The sequence below is a fragment of the Hypanus sabinus genome, chromosome X2, assembly GCF_030144855.1.
Source record: "Hypanus sabinus isolate sHypSab1 chromosome X2, sHypSab1.hap1, whole genome shotgun sequence".
Taxonomy (NCBI): domain Eukaryota; kingdom Metazoa; phylum Chordata; class Chondrichthyes; order Myliobatiformes; family Dasyatidae; genus Hypanus; species Hypanus sabinus.
This window is the reverse complement of record NC_082739.1, coordinates 15,978,116-15,993,716: the sequence shown is the minus strand read 5'-3', so window position 1 is coordinate 15,993,716 and position 15,601 is coordinate 15,978,116. Positions and strand designations below refer to the sequence as shown.

The 15,601-nt window shown below is 41.8% G+C and overlaps 1 protein-coding gene across 2 annotated transcripts in view; it reads right to left on the bottom strand.

The window, feature by feature from the left end:
- Positions 1 to 15,601, bottom strand: part of igsf9bb (immunoglobulin superfamily, member 9Bb) — a 687,093-nt gene that overhangs the window by 22,028 nt on the left and 649,464 nt on the right. For both annotated transcript variants that reach the window (XM_059957059.1, XM_059957060.1), the window contains exons 13-14: positions 9,484 to 9,659; positions 3,454 to 3,680 (exon numbers count right to left, since the gene is read on the bottom strand). In XM_059957059.1, the coding sequence (XP_059813042.1) occupies positions 3,454 to 3,680; positions 9,484 to 9,659 (403 nt within the window). The remainder of the gene's footprint in view (positions 1 to 3,453; positions 3,681 to 9,483; positions 9,660 to 15,601) is intronic.

Sequence of the window (15,601 nt, the reverse complement as noted above, 5' to 3'; positions counted from 1 at the left end):
AGACAATGTTCTCAGTTTCCAGTGTCACGTTGCTGTCAGAGACATCATCACTGAGAGACAAGTCTGGTGATTGTAATGTGTCCATCTTGTTGGATGCAGTCGACTCAGGTGTGTTCTTCGGTTGAGCCTCCAGTATCTGGTCCACATGATGTCTCCATGTATGATCTCCAACACCCACTGTGTACATCAATGATCCAGTTCTTGTAGATATGAGCCGGGTGTCCACTAGTCTTCTCGCTAATCACGCGCTAGGACTTCCTGTCTAACCTCGAAGCTCCTTGCCGATTTACTTGGCAACTGGCTGGACTGTTCGCTCTGCACTTTTCTCGAGAGATCTGCTTTCAGGAGGTCAATGCGAGATCTCAGATTTCTGCTCATGGACAGCATTGCGGGTGTTTAATTTGTTGTTGCATAAACAGAGTACACAAAAAGGAAGTTGTCTACTTTGTGCTGCTAAGAAATGTCCTTCTTGTCCATTGTTTTAATGGATTTCTTGAAGGTTTGGATAAACTTTCCAGCTAACCCATTCGTTGCTGGGTGCTGAGGAGCTGACTTGAAATGTCTGATGCCAATTTTCTTCATGAACAGTTGGAATTCTTCTGAACTGTATTGTGGTCCATTGTTACTCACAATTTGTTCAGGTAAGCCACTCCTGGTGAAGATAGTCATCTTGACTGTACCCAGGTGTCCTTCATGCAGATTTTCTAACACTCGGGTGTGCAGTTTAGAGAGAACCACAAGACTGTCCTTTGACATACCAACAGATGGTCTTGTCTCACTGAGAACTCTGGAAACATAGGGTTACCATGAGCTGGCCATCCTTGCATGCTGATGTCATAGACTTTTGACAATGTCTAGTCATTCCTTGTTTCCCTTTGTGTTATGGAATTTGTTACCAGCAACTGGTTCACCAATGCAATGTGGAACACTTCTGCTGGGTCACAGTATGAAGACTTTGCTTCTTCAGTTGCCAATAGTAGAAGACGTGGCAAGCTATCACTGTTGCTGTGTTGCTTTGCACCATGTCATAAGAGTGAGCTCTTGGGAAAAGTGCCCAACATTGCAACGTCACTGGAATTCCCTTCCTGGGACTGAAAATGGAAACAAGCGGATCTGTCACTACAGTAAACTTTTATCTCGAGGTCATGTGGGCTCCTAGAAAAAGTGCTAGGTGTTCAGATGCATCTTTCATAATGTGTGACAAAATGGCTCCAATGCCACAAGTGGATGTATCACATGCCAGTCTGATGGGCAGGGATGGGTCATAATGAATGAGCATTTCATTGGATGGTATTAGTCTCTTTTTTCCCTTGAATGCTCTTTCACATCTCTTTGACCACTCCCGCTTTGTTCCTATCTGTAACAGTGTGTTCAATGATGCAGCACTATAGCTATGTTTGGGAGAAACCGGTGGTTGTAGTTCACAAGGCCCAAGTATGACCTGAGTGGGGACACATTTCCTGGTTTGGGTGCCTGTATCACTGCTTCAGTCTTCTCTTGTGATGTATATGGGCCATGCTTGTCAATGACATATCTACAATATGAGGTTTCATTCTTGAAAAACTCACATTTCTCTCTCTTTGCACGCAGACCATACTCACTCAGCCTGGTAAGCACTTTACCAAGGTTCTGGAGGTGCCAGTTGCAATGATGTCATCAAGGTAACATTGTGTTCCTGGGATATCTGGGAGCACTCGGTCCATTGCTCTTTGCCAAATTGCTGGAGCTGATGTGACGCCAAAGACAAGCTATCTATACTGGATCCCATCCTCACTGCCAATTTGTTGTGTCTGTGCACATCTACTCATATATTAAATAAAAGCACACACACGGTAGATGGTGTTTACTGGTGTATTCACATTGCAGCAAAAGAGAGAACAATGCACATGTAGACAATAGCACATGCACAGACAACAGATCAATGCGTGGTGCTAAGGCTGGGTTCATTGGTCTAAAAACAGATCCATACATTACATGGGGAATGAATAGGTTAACGTACAAGGAGTGTTTGATGGCTGATGATGATGACGTGGACTCAGGCCTGAGAGGCCAGCGTCGGGCATTTTCATGCCTTACAAGGTGTGGAACAAAAGACTGTGTGGCGCACCACTCCTCACACAGACATTTCACAGTATTTTCCTTTACTTTATGAGGTCGAGTTGTGAGCTCAACACTCAACCCGGCATGGATGGAAAGCGTAATCGGGAACGGCTCGATTGGATTTGAACCCGGGAACCTCCATTCCGGAGTCCAGCGCTGATGTCACTGCACCATCAGCTGGCCTAGGTTGTAGGCCTGTATTTACTGGCATTTAGAAGAATGAGGGGGATCTCATTGAAACCTACCAAATATTGAAAGGCTTAGACAGATTGAGTTCAGTGAGGGTGCTTCCATTAGTGGAGTGGGGGGGGGGGGGTGTCTAGGATCAGAGAGCACAGCCTCAGAATAGAAGAACATGCCTTTAGAACAGAGAGGAGGAGAGATTTCTTTAGCTGTAGGGGGCTGAATCTGTCGAATCCATTGCCACAGATGGCTGTGGAGGCCAAATCATTGGGTATATTTAATGCAGAGATTGATGTGTGCTTCATTAGTGAGGGTATTAAAGGTTACAGTGAGCAGACAGAAAACAGGGTTGAGAAGGATAATTAATTAGACATGATTGAATGTTGGAGCAGGCTCAATGGGCAGAATGGCTTAACTCTGCACCTATCTCTTATGATCTTGTGGTGTTAACCATTGCATTGTCCAAATTGTAAAGACTGGGCCATCCAAGGAGAAGGAGTTAAGGTATATGTTTCTCTTTGATGCCTTGGTGGTAATGGTGAAGAAGATGTCACTCACCAGCCCAATACTCATTCTGTCCAATTTAGTGGAGAGAAAGTCAGTTGGGTTCTAGCTTGGGTTAATACACTGGAGTATATACCACAGTCTTCCCCTGCAATAGCTGCTGGGTTCAGTTAAATCCATGCATCTCTTTACCATATTAGGGAAGTCCAAAGTGGACCATGCACAGCCCAACATCAGCTGGAAAAGGTCTGTCTGGTTGGATTCTGTTTACTCTACAGAGTTTCAGTGCTTCTCCAGGCTATACAAATACCGTGCCTGGCCCACTGCCACTGAGGCTCTCTTTCCAACAATTGTTTTCTTCTGGACCCGAGACCAGGCAGTACACTTTGGTTGTGAACACACTGACTAAATAGAATTGGAAGACATTATGGCCTCTCCACAAGGTTACTGGGCAGTTATCTTGAGACCTATTCGTGGGTGCAAGGAATCCTGCTCTTTGGTATTATTGGTTCAGGTGACTATATTACAGATAGCTTGCCCAGTAGTAACACTGCCAACACTCACTGAAAACTTGTGAATATCATGCTTTAACCTTCATGTCAATATACTCAGTCTGTTCTTACATCCATTATGAATTTCTTCAGTAGCTGCCGGGTAATGCCTTACCAGAGATAACTCCTTGGTCAGCAGTTCGGTTTCAGTCCCTGGTATTGCTTCATCTAAGATCTCCCACCTCTCTCCCAGGCGGAACTCCATGACATAATGGCTGATTGGATAGCTATGGTTGGCTGGTGAAAGCCAAGACAGCAATACTCCTTGGTGTGTTCGATTGGCTGTTAGGCACCTTGGTGGAGAAAGCAGCACCAGTGGTTCTCGGGTGGTAACAGGGAAAGCTGAAAGAGTGAGCAAGGTTTTAGACTCTTCTGTTGAATGTATTCTGCCAAAGCAAGAGCACCATTAACTGCCTCCTCAATCTCAATGCAAATGTCACATACTGCCAATCCCACTTTAGTATTCAGAAGTCAGTTATTACTCCCCTACTTCTTGCATTTCTGTATTGCTGGCAATAAATCTACAGGCCAGGATATAATGTATCCCAGACTCCTTTCCAATTTTCTTTGTTACAAGTGTAGTCTGGTAATGTGATACTATTGGGTAAAATTGTAGAAAGGAGAAAAGCAAGAACCTAGTTCCCTTGGCAGCCTGGTTAACTACGAGGAGACCTAGATTTGAAGTAATTAAAGAGGTGAGTGAACACTCCTTCACCAGAAGAGACGTGAAGGCTTTGAGACTCACTGCTTTATATTGTAGAAACCAAAACTTCCATCCTACGTCAGAAAGTAATTGGCAAAGTACTTGAACAGTCACCATACGAAGCTCCATATTGAAAGGACCTTAACTCGAATGTAGATCTCAGCATTTTACAGACATGAAGAATGTGACTAACCCTTTAATTCAATTTTATTTCTACAAATATCAACTATGCATTAAATCTGAAGCAGCTATGATTATGTTTATTTCAGAAAGCCTTCATTTAAATATGAGAAAATCTGAAGCCCGGTGAAACTAAACTGAACATTTTTGGACTGGTTCAATGACATTGTGGTTTGATATCTTAAACTCTGTGTTTTTTTGCTCCTTTTTTTTGCCATTTGCGCGATTCGTTTTTTATTTTGCGCGCTGTATGCTTGATGTTTTCTTTGAATGCGTTCGATGTTGTTTCGTTGTTTAGTGGCTGTCTGTGGGGAGATGAATCTCATGGTTTTATACTGCATACATACTTTGATAATAAATGTACTTTGAATCTTTGAACTTCTAGGTTCCTAATGAATCCATTGCATTGATATTAAGACTGGTCTGACGAGTGTGAAGTATCCACATTTAGCCAATAATTAAAAATATGAGACTTTGGGTGAAGAAAGAAGTTGGCACTGTTTTGTTACCCCATGATAGGACCAAAAAATTTTCCAAACCTCATTATCCTCATCTCCCTAGGCAACCCTCATTATCCTCATCACCTTCTTCAGACAAATAGCAAGATAACCCCAAGTGTTGCTACTCAGCAGACATGTTGGTGCCATTTTGAGAACCCTTGCTCTTAATTCATATGTATGATTGTATATAACAAAACAGAAAGTGCTGGAAAATCTCAAGTCAGGCAGCATCTGTGGAAAGACACAGTCAATGTTTCGGGTCTGTGACCCTTTGTCAAAACTGGGAAAGAGACAGATGTGCATAGATTTTCAGGAGGAAGGAAGGTGGGAGAGGGGTGTGTGGAACAAAGGTAATGTCTGTGATAGGATGTGTTGAAATGGCTTCATAGGAATTCCCTCTGTTCTACACATCCCTCCCCAAGCTTCTCTCTTTCTGAATACCTACATGCATCTCTCTTTTTTCCCCAGATCTAACAAAGGGTTACAGTCCTGAAATGTTGACTGCTTCTCTTTCCACAGATTTGACATGATGTGCTGAAATTTTACGGCATTTTCTGCTTTCATTTCATATTTCTTGCAGTTTATTTTTTAAATTTTTGTATGTTCAGATGGTTCTGTGGCATCAAGTAATAGGTCAAGCAGAGGTCAGACTAATCAACCAATCAGACAAAATCATTCCGGTTTCTACTTAACCAGCAAAAATATCTGCATTAAACATAAGCTAGCTTTAAAGTTATGAGGGAGTTGGGTCAATGAGTTAGTGGGGGAGTAGTGCTTTCACTGGTTGATTGCCAAACCAAGAAATTGCTGAGTTGGCCTTGGTGCCAATAAATTTTCAAATGGCAGGCCCATGCCCAAAATCGTCACTGTGTTGTGCAATAATGAATTAACATGATGCTCAAGCTGCATGAATTTCTAGGCTGATCTTCATGTTCAATTGATGTATAATTCTACAGTAAGTTCTGCCACCTGGTGGTGTGGCTGTGAACTTCAATAGTCCCACTTTTTAGCTTTGAGTGATAGTCCCAAAGGTGGCAGAGAAAGTAAGTAATTACTAGATCAGGAACAGACAACCTTACAGTCACCAGAAAATAGGTTTTAGAATTTTTTCCATTTAATCTTTCCTGAAACTTTGATAGTTTAAAATTTTCAGAGCTATATAACAAGACTTGTTTTGTTGCATAATGCAGACATGTTATTGTGTTCAAAGTCATTCAGTGACTTTCAGTTACCCCAAATTGTAAACTGTGTGTACTATTCGGGGTAATGCCTGATAAACCCTGCTAAACATGTAACTACCTAGTGCATCACAAACCCATTTTCATGATCTAAGATGTACTACAATGTGTTTAGTATTCAGAGACTAACAAGACTTAACAAGATTTAAGAAGACTAACAATACCATCAAGGCTACATTATTCCTTATCATTATGTGCACTCAATTTATTACATCTCACATTAAACACAAGTAACTAACAGTTTTTAGATTTACCATAATCTGTGATGTAATTTACCATAATCTGAAATTTCATCCTGTATCCATCATTATATATTTTAGACACTAACAGTATCCATTCTAGATTTGACAAAAATGTTAACATGTGCTGGTGCATGATGTTATGTATTTCAGCACCATTTCAGTAAATTGTAAAAATATTGTTAAAATAAGCATTCTTGGTGGTTTCTATAATTCATTGTCGGTTATATGTAAAAATACCTGAATTGCAGAGGTCATGATGCTATCATGCGACATGTGCATGCCTTGCTTAAAGTAAAAAACCAAGTTAAACTCTTTTTCTTCAAATTAGTTTAATATTTTAAAAGTTACAAAACATAATACATGATTTTAAGATATATATTTTAAAGTTATTATTCTGTGGTTTATCAATATTAGTTTATGGCCTTTAGATCAGAAATTTTATACTGGATGATTCAGAATGGACATGCATAGGTTTTCCTCACTCAGGCTCCTTTTAAATATTTCTATCTCAATTGTCATTTGCAATGAAGCTTTCCATATTCTCAAAATCCCCTGTGAGCACAAACTCTCCTTCCTGTAGTGGTCATAACCATCAGTTTCAATCTTGCTACTGACATTACCAAGAAAAGCGATGTGCCTTCTTTTCTTCTTGTCATATTTCAATATAAGCTTATGCACAGGAATTTCACCAAAATGTCTGAAGTTGCCAATTATCTGAGTAACGTGATAGAAGCCAGATCTTATGTGGGCATCAGTAACTATCCCAAATATAAATCTAGGCAAATCAGCATTAGTCTGAGCACTATTTATGACTGAGTAAAAATGGAGAGAAGAGGGGAGATGATAAATGATGAATAATGTACCGTTGCTGGCAGTTATCACAGTTTTGAAATGCTTCGGAAGTATTTAAAGGACTTTTGTGCAAACAAGAAAATTTACAGCCTCAACTTCCCAATCTTTTTTTTTACAGAGTATCTAGAAACTAGTACCATCCTTCCTTACGCACAAATGAGGCATTAAAATGACTCACCTCATGTTTTAATGCAATGATATACAGCGGAGGGCCTGAATACCAAGAAATTGGACTAGGCACTTTCAGGTGCCATTTGTCTTAACACAGTTGATGTCCTTCTGGGATCACTGAAGCTCGTAATGATATCGTAACTGTGTGCAATACTCACCTCTGTCTTACTGACAGAAATTGGATCACTTTTAACTGACAGTAAAAGAAAGAGCAAACCTTGTGACAGGCTGGCAAGGAAATGGTTCTCTGCACATCTCAGTAGTTTTGATATATCATTTCCTAACAGAATTTTTCATTGGTCGATTTAGAACTGGGGTTTAGATAATTCATTCTCTATTGAAAAACCTGGCAGCAAGCCTAAATCATACGAATGGCAGCACTGAAGGTCACTTCTCCTGTGCCAATACACACACTAATCCTGTCTCTCAGCCTTAGCTGTTAATTATGCTTGGATACACCATTGTTGGGTGTCTCTACTGTTCCCAGCAGTCATTTTAATGAATTTGCAGTCAAGTTCAATGCAGTGATCAGCCTGTGCTGGGTGGCAATCAGACCAGTGAACATAATTATGAGGAGAGGTTGGGAGGGAGGGTTCCCCACCCCCTGTGTGTTTCCTCACTTCCATGCAGAATTTTCCACAGCCGTTCTATAGTGCCCTGGAGGTGAGATCCATTATAACTTTTGATTACACGATTTAAAACTGGCTGTGAATAATTTAAAAGGGAATCGAGGGGCAACGTATTCACGCGGAGGGTGGTACCATATGTGGGATGAGCTGCCAGAAAGACTGGCTGAGGCAGGTAACATAACAACATTTTAAAGACATTTGAATAGGTACATGGATAGAAGGGGTTTAGAGGGATATGGACCAAATAAGGGCAAATGGGACTATCTTCACGTGCACCATGGTTGGCATGGATAAGTTGGGCTGAAGGACCTGGAACTCTATGGACCTGGGGGTTTAGGTAATTTGGTCTCCATGGAAATGACTGGAGGTGTGCCTTAACCATGGGGATTACAGCATTGAAGGAAGCCACTGCTCCTGTGCTGATACATACATTGATTTCACTTCCCTGCCTCCAATGTCACTTTTCCTTCGTGAGATCCCTTTTAGAAGTTTAACTGTAGAGAGTTTCAATCAGGAACGGCACAGAACACATTTTAATCCTGGAGTTGGAATGAAAACCACCATCGTTATTTCTAAACATGCTTTTCACTAACGCAACAATGACTGCTACACACAGCGGGCATTTTGTGCTTCAAGTAAGGGTGCAATTTCTCAATATCCTAATCAAGCAAATAAAGAATCAGAAGGGAAGCTTCTGTCCGGCAGCCAATAAAAACATGGTCAACAGTAATTCCTTATAAAAATAGGTGGACCCTCTTGGATTTGTGCAGACACAAATGGTTCTTCTTTTTCCACCACTTGTTGCTATGCCACAGTAGTATCCAGCCTTTGCTTTTTTTGAGGCTACAATATTTCTTCTTTTAGTAGTGATTTCTTGTTAAAATCCATGGCTGAAAGATTCTCAAGGAGAGACTGGTGCACTAACGATAAAGTTTAAATTGAATGCAGCAGCCTGTAAATCATGTTCCAAAATAAGACAGAGTGGCTTTCTATAGTGGCTTAAAAATTGACAAATTAAAGGCTCATAAATCAATAAAATCTAAATTATGTTTTTGTATCATGTAGATAAAGGACATCACAGAACAGAAAGGATTAGTATGCGGGTGCCACGGTAGCGCAGAGGTTAGCGCAGGTGTTTAGAGTTCAGTTCCGGCGCCGCTCTGTAAGGAATCCCCGTGGAATGCAAGGGTTTTCCCCGGTTCTCCGGTTTCCTCCCACAGTCCAAAGATGTACCAGGTAGATTAATTGGTCATTGTAAATTGTCCCGTGATTAGATTAGGGTTAATTGGTGTTGTGGGTTGCTGGGGAAGTGCGGCTTAAAGGGCTGGAAGGCCCTTCACTAAAGAAATAAAAACCCAAGTCACAAACACAAGAGGTTCTCAGATGCTAGAACTCGAGAGCAACACACACTAAATGCTGGGGGAACTCAGCAGGTCAGGTAGCATCTATGGAGGAGAATAAACAGTCGATATTTCAGGTCGAGAATGTTCATCGAGACCATTCATCCTGATGAAAGTCCTTGGCCTGAAACGTTGACTGTTTATTCTCCTCCATCAATGCTGTCTGACACGCTGATTTCCCCCAGCGTTCTGCATTAGTACACAAGACAACTAAATATAACTTTACTCACCCAGTGTGTTCACAGTGACGACTTCACTGAAGGGCCCTGTGCCAAGTTTATTCTGTGCTAGCACACTGAACTGATATGCAGTCTCAGCCTCCAGGCCCTCCACCAATAACCAGGTAAGGCCCGTGGATACAGGCAACGAAATCCAGTCATGGGGTCCCAGCATAGCCCTCTTTACCCTGTAGTAAATGCAGAACTAGACAGTTAGCATCGGCTTTTAGGTGAGGCACATATTCAGGCCAGCTTGCATTTGGAGAATGGAAAACATGTTGTGGAATGAAACAGCACTGAAATCGCAGACTCTATTGCGGCAAAGGTAAAAGATCAAACCTTTCATCATCTTATTAGTACGAATGTTCTCCTTTAACTATCCCCCCACCCCCACCACCACTGAGATGCAGTAAAGCTTTTTTACTTGCTACCTAATATTAACGTCACAATCTTCCAGCAGGAATGGAATATCATCAACAATCCTGGATCCCTTTGTTCCACTCACTTTCAACCCCCGTTCCAGCCCTGGACATTATGTCCCCTCTATGTTACTTCACAGACAAACAATCCTCCTGGATCCACTAAACCAGGCTTTTGACTGTAGTGACCAATTTTGTTGTTTGTGGATGGAATATTATTTCCTAACGATAAATAAACATCATTTGGGTAAATCAATTCACCTTCAGACATCAAGTTGAAAACACCGAAATCTTATTAATACACGTGCAGATTTTTGTTGAAGGTAACTCTTTAAAAACAGGGAGACCGCTGCTCTGGAGCAGAGTATTTCCAAACACCGTAAACTTCTCCTTTGTAAACGTGTTACACTGCACCCAGAACAGTTCACTCACACAGATCAACCTGAATGAATTTTCCCAAATGGGAGATCATTGCTTTTGATAAAAATTTACAGGGGAGCAGGGGCTCTTCGGCCCATTGTACTGATGTGGACTAGAGTGCCTCTCTTTGGTCTAGTTTGTGGTGCCTACAGGGGAAAAAAGGCTCTTAGGCATCCTGTACCAGGACTGGTAAAATAGACCTAACAGCCTTTACCTGTATTGGAAGATTCTGGGAACCTGTAAGTACTGAGATGATTGGAATGGTATGGACGTTGTCCTGTCCAAGACCGGAAGAAGCTGCAGAAGATCGTGAACATAGCCCAGCACATCACAGAAACCAATCTTCCATCCATGGACTCACTTTACACCACATGCTGTTGGAGCAGTGCTGCCAGGATAATCAAGGACAAGACCCACCCAGCCAACACACTTTCTGACCCTCTTCCCTCCGGGAGAAGGTTCAGGAGCTTGAAGATTCGTATGGCCAGATTTGGGAACAGCTTCTTTCCAACTGTGATAAGACTGCTGAACAGATCCTGACCCGGATCTGGGCCGTACCTTCCAAATATCTGGACCTGACTTGCACTACCTTACTTTCCCTTTTCTATTTTCTAATTATGATTTATAATTTAAATTTTTATTATATTTACTTTGATTTGTACTTCAGGGAGCGCGAAGCGCAGAATCAAATATCGCTGTGATGATTGTACACTCTAGTATCAATTGTTTGGTGACAATAAAGTATCTGTATTTGTATTTGTCCACAGGGAGATCAGCAACTGCTGAGGATTGGAGCCAAAATCTGTAATGTAATGTTTACATGAGTACCTGACTTTAATAGAACAAATAGCCTGTTTGTTATGTTTGTCTTTACATACTAATATCTGATTTATGATTCAGGTCTCAAGGTTACCTTATCGTCCCTTTTTGATTACTTTTTACTTGGAATTTGTGATTTATAGATTTTGTGAGTGGAGGTTGCAAAGAGAAAGCAATTTGATGATTTATCAGTCAGCCCATGTTTTCGGCAGATAACAATTTAATAAGCCTATTCGTTTACACTCTTAATGATATAATTAGAGTCATAGGAATAGAAATGAACCCTTCCCCCCATCAAGGCTGTGCCGAACTATTTAAACTGTCTACTCTCATCAACCTGCACTGGGGCCATAGCCTACCATCCAAACTCTCATAAATGTTGAAATCGAGCTCACATGCACCACTTGCGCTGTCAGGTCGTTCCACACTCTCATGGTCCTTCAAGTGAAGAAGATTCCCCTCATGTTCCCCTTAAACTTTTCACCTTTCACCTTTAACCCATGACCTCCAGTTGGAGTCCCGCCCAACCTCAGTGGAAAACACCTACTTGCATTTACCTTATCTATAATGCAGAGAATCATTGATTACAGAGGAGGTACCAGTATAGATCTGGCATTCTGGCTAATATTCGGGTGACAGTGTTTGCTTCGAGTCGCAATGTACAGTACACACAGCTGACTCCACATATTCTTTCCTCACGACGCACACTGAGTTTGCTCATATCCACAAGTGTAGAACGATCTCTATCTGAGAGCAAGAAACACCGAACCAGTTCGGCAGCAGATCGGTTGGTTTCACGTAGAATCTCCAAATCTGTGCTGACTTTTACACTGTGTACACTAAGGAGCAATGATGCAATTTAAATCTACATGCAATGCAGAAATGCAGGAAAAATTGAAAATACTGGACTCAGGTGTGGTGAGGAGCTGTGAGCATCCCTTGAAATGTACTGGGCTTCAATACATTAGAATACGTTGGTTTGACACTTGGTACAAATTAGAAAGACAAGCCCAGTATATCAATAGATCAATTAATCTGATTCAGCACAGCATCCCACAAGTGGCTGACCTGTTACCGGCCGAGGAGCCTTCATCAGATCTGGAGCCATTTTCACTGAACACTTTTTTCTCTCACAGAAGCTGAGGGGTGTGCGTATGATAGCTTCTCCTCGCTATTGAGCAACAGACACAACATGCTGGAGGAACTCAGCAAGTCAGGCAGCATCAATGGAAAGGAGTAAGCAGTTGACACTTAAAGCACATGGTATTGGTGGTATGGTACTGATATGGATAGAGAATTGGTTGGCAGACAGGAAGCAAAGAGTGGGAGTAAACGGGACCTTTTCGGAATGGCAGGCAGTGACTAGTGGAGTACCGCAAGGCTCAGTGCTGGGACCCCAGTTGTTTACAATATATATTAATGATTTAGACAAGGGAATTAAATGCAGCATCTCCAAGTTTGCGGATGACACGAAGCTGGGCGGCAGTGTTAGCTGTGAGGAGGATGCTAAGAGGATGCAGGGTGACTTGGATTGGTTAGGTGAGTGGGCAAATTCATGGCAGATGCAATTTAATGTAGATAAATGTGAGGTTATCCACTTTGGTTGCAAGAACAGGAAAACAGATTATTATCTGAACGGTGGCCGATTAGGAAAAGGGGAGGTGCAACGAGACCTGGGTGTCATTGTACACCAGTCATTGAAGGTGGGCATGTAGGTACAGCAAGTGGTGAAAAAGGCAAATGGTATGTTGGCATTCATAGCAAAAGGATTTGAGTACAGGAGCAGGGAGGTTCTACTGCAGTTGTATAAGGCCTTGGTGAGACCGCACCTGGAATATTGTGTGCAGTTTTGGTCCCCTAATCTGAGGAAAGACATTCTTGCCATAGAGGGAGTACAGAGAAGGTTCACCAGATTGATTCCTGGGATGGCAGGACTTATATATGAAGAAAGACTGGATCGACTAGGCTTATACTCACTGGAATTTAGAAGATTGAGGGGGGATCTTATTGAAACGTATAAAACTCTAAAGGGATTGGACAGGCTAGATGCAGGAAGATTGTTTCTGATGTTGGGGAAGTCCAGAACGAGGGGTCACAGTTTAAGGATAAAGGGGAAGCCTTTTAGGACCGAGATGAGGAAAAACTTCTTCACACAGAGAGTGGTGAATCTGTGGAATTCTCTGCCACAGGAAACAGTAGAGGCCAGTTCATTGGCCATATTTAAGACAAAGTTAGATATGGCCCTTGTGGCTAAAGGGATCGGGGGTATGGAGAGAAAGCAGGTACAGGGTTCTGAGTTGGATGATCAGCCATGATCATACTGAATGGCGGTGCAGGCTCGAAGGGCCGAATGGCCTACCCCTGCACCTATTTTCTATGTTCCCATGTTTCTATGACGTTTCAGGTCAAAACCCTTCATCAGGACTGAGAAGGAAGAGAAGTCAGAGTGAGAAAGTGGGGAGGGAGGGGAGGAAGGAGATGATAGGTGAAACTGGGAGAGGGAGAGGGGTGAGGTAAAGAGCTGGGAAGTTGATTGATGGAAGAGATACAGGGGGAATCTTATACGAGGGGACAGAAGACCATGGAGGAAAGGGAAGGGGGAGGAGACCAGAGGGTGGTGATGGGCTATTGATATGCACTTCTTACTGTAGAGCTGGTCGATGGTTCGCATAGCCTTGATAGAAACTGGGCTTTCAAAGCAAGTTAATTGAAAACAAGAGATTGCTTGAAAAATCTCACAACATACCTTCCAATCTGCTGCCGTATCTGAGGCAGAGCAGGCTACGTGGCTCAAGCACCGTTCCGGGAGACATGGATATAAAATATGAGACTTACTCCAATGATTTCCAAGGCACTTTTCTTAGCCTCAGGATATCCCTAGTGCTTCACAAATAATGAACCACTTTCGAAATCTGGGAAACATGCTGTACACAAATTGGTAATCATTCTCCCACTAAAAGGAGACCTGGTTCTTCAACTTGAAATGTTAACTGTTTCTCCCCTGATGAATGCAGCTTAACCTGTTAAATATAACCAGCATTTTCTATTTTTTATTTCAGATTTCCAACATCTGCAATGTTTCATATTTTCACACAAGTGTTCTAATACTGACTGCTTTTACTTAAGTTAAAACCTTCAAAGTTTTTCTGATTTTCAATTAGATTTCTCATATTCTGCATTTAGGAGATTGAGATTTGAACCCACCAATGTCATCAAGTGTGCCACACGATTATTTGAAAGGGTTGCCTTCTGTTGATCTTTTAAACTGGTCCCTTGTCTATCTACTCAATTCTCCAGAAGGAATCTTACAGAGCACTTTAAGGAGAATTGAGCTGCTAAAATGCATCCTCAACATCAACTCTGCCTGTTGTACATCGATGTGCTTTGGCAGTGCTTACCCTTAACAAGTTTGCATTGTCTTTTAGAATATCCAGAGGACAAGAGGACAAGTGATTTACTGTACAAGTTTGTCTCCCGGCTGAAGGAACATACTACTAATTTGCTCTAAACCATTTCTTCAGGTTCAGATATGTAATGTCAATGCATTGCACCAAGCAATGGTTGGCTGTAGTTTACTATTGTGAGTGTCCTGACAAGTTGCACCTCCATCTGGAATGGGAGCAGCCAAGCATTGGACCAGAAGTTCCGACAAAGGACCGTGAGAATGGCTGAGAGGATGATAGGGGTCTTCCTACTATCCATTGGGGACATTTATCAGAAGTGCTGTGTACGCAGGGCCCTTGGCATTATTAAGGATCCCATCCATCTACCAGCATCCTTTAACTTTCCACCATCAGGCAGGAGACTCTGATGATCAGGGTTAGAAACAGCTTCTTCCCTCGGGCTATTAGGCTTCTGAACTCCCTGCCACATCACATTCAAAGTGTCACCGTTTAATCTGTTCTGTACCTTACAATATTTAATTTATGCACTTAAGTTTGTTTATTTATGTGTAATCCATCTGTAGATGTCATCCTTACTTTCATAAGTTATTATATGTTATGTGTGTTATGTATATTATTGTGCTTTACACCCTGGTTTGGAGAAATGCGTCATTTGACGGTATACACATATATAGTTAAATGACAATAAACTTGACTTGACACTCTATTACATTCAGTGGAGTATGTACCTTTGGTATAGCATAAGTTAATTTAACCCCATACTCCCTGATAGAATGATGAATGGAGAAATAGTGAGGGGGGAAGGGGACAACACATTCTCACAATTTTTACTCCTCCCCTTCCGGAGAGGTGTGAACAATCCCAACATCTGCAGCCTGGGTTGGGTGCATATATTCAGCCAACAGAGAGAACATCTTGGGTCATAATGGACTATGCAAATCTGCATATAAACCATATCTTTACAGAAGGATTTCTACTTATATAGTGCCTTTCACTACCAGTTCAGTACATCTGAATATGATGAACAGTGCAGGAAGACAATCAACAATTGTCACACAACATGTTCCC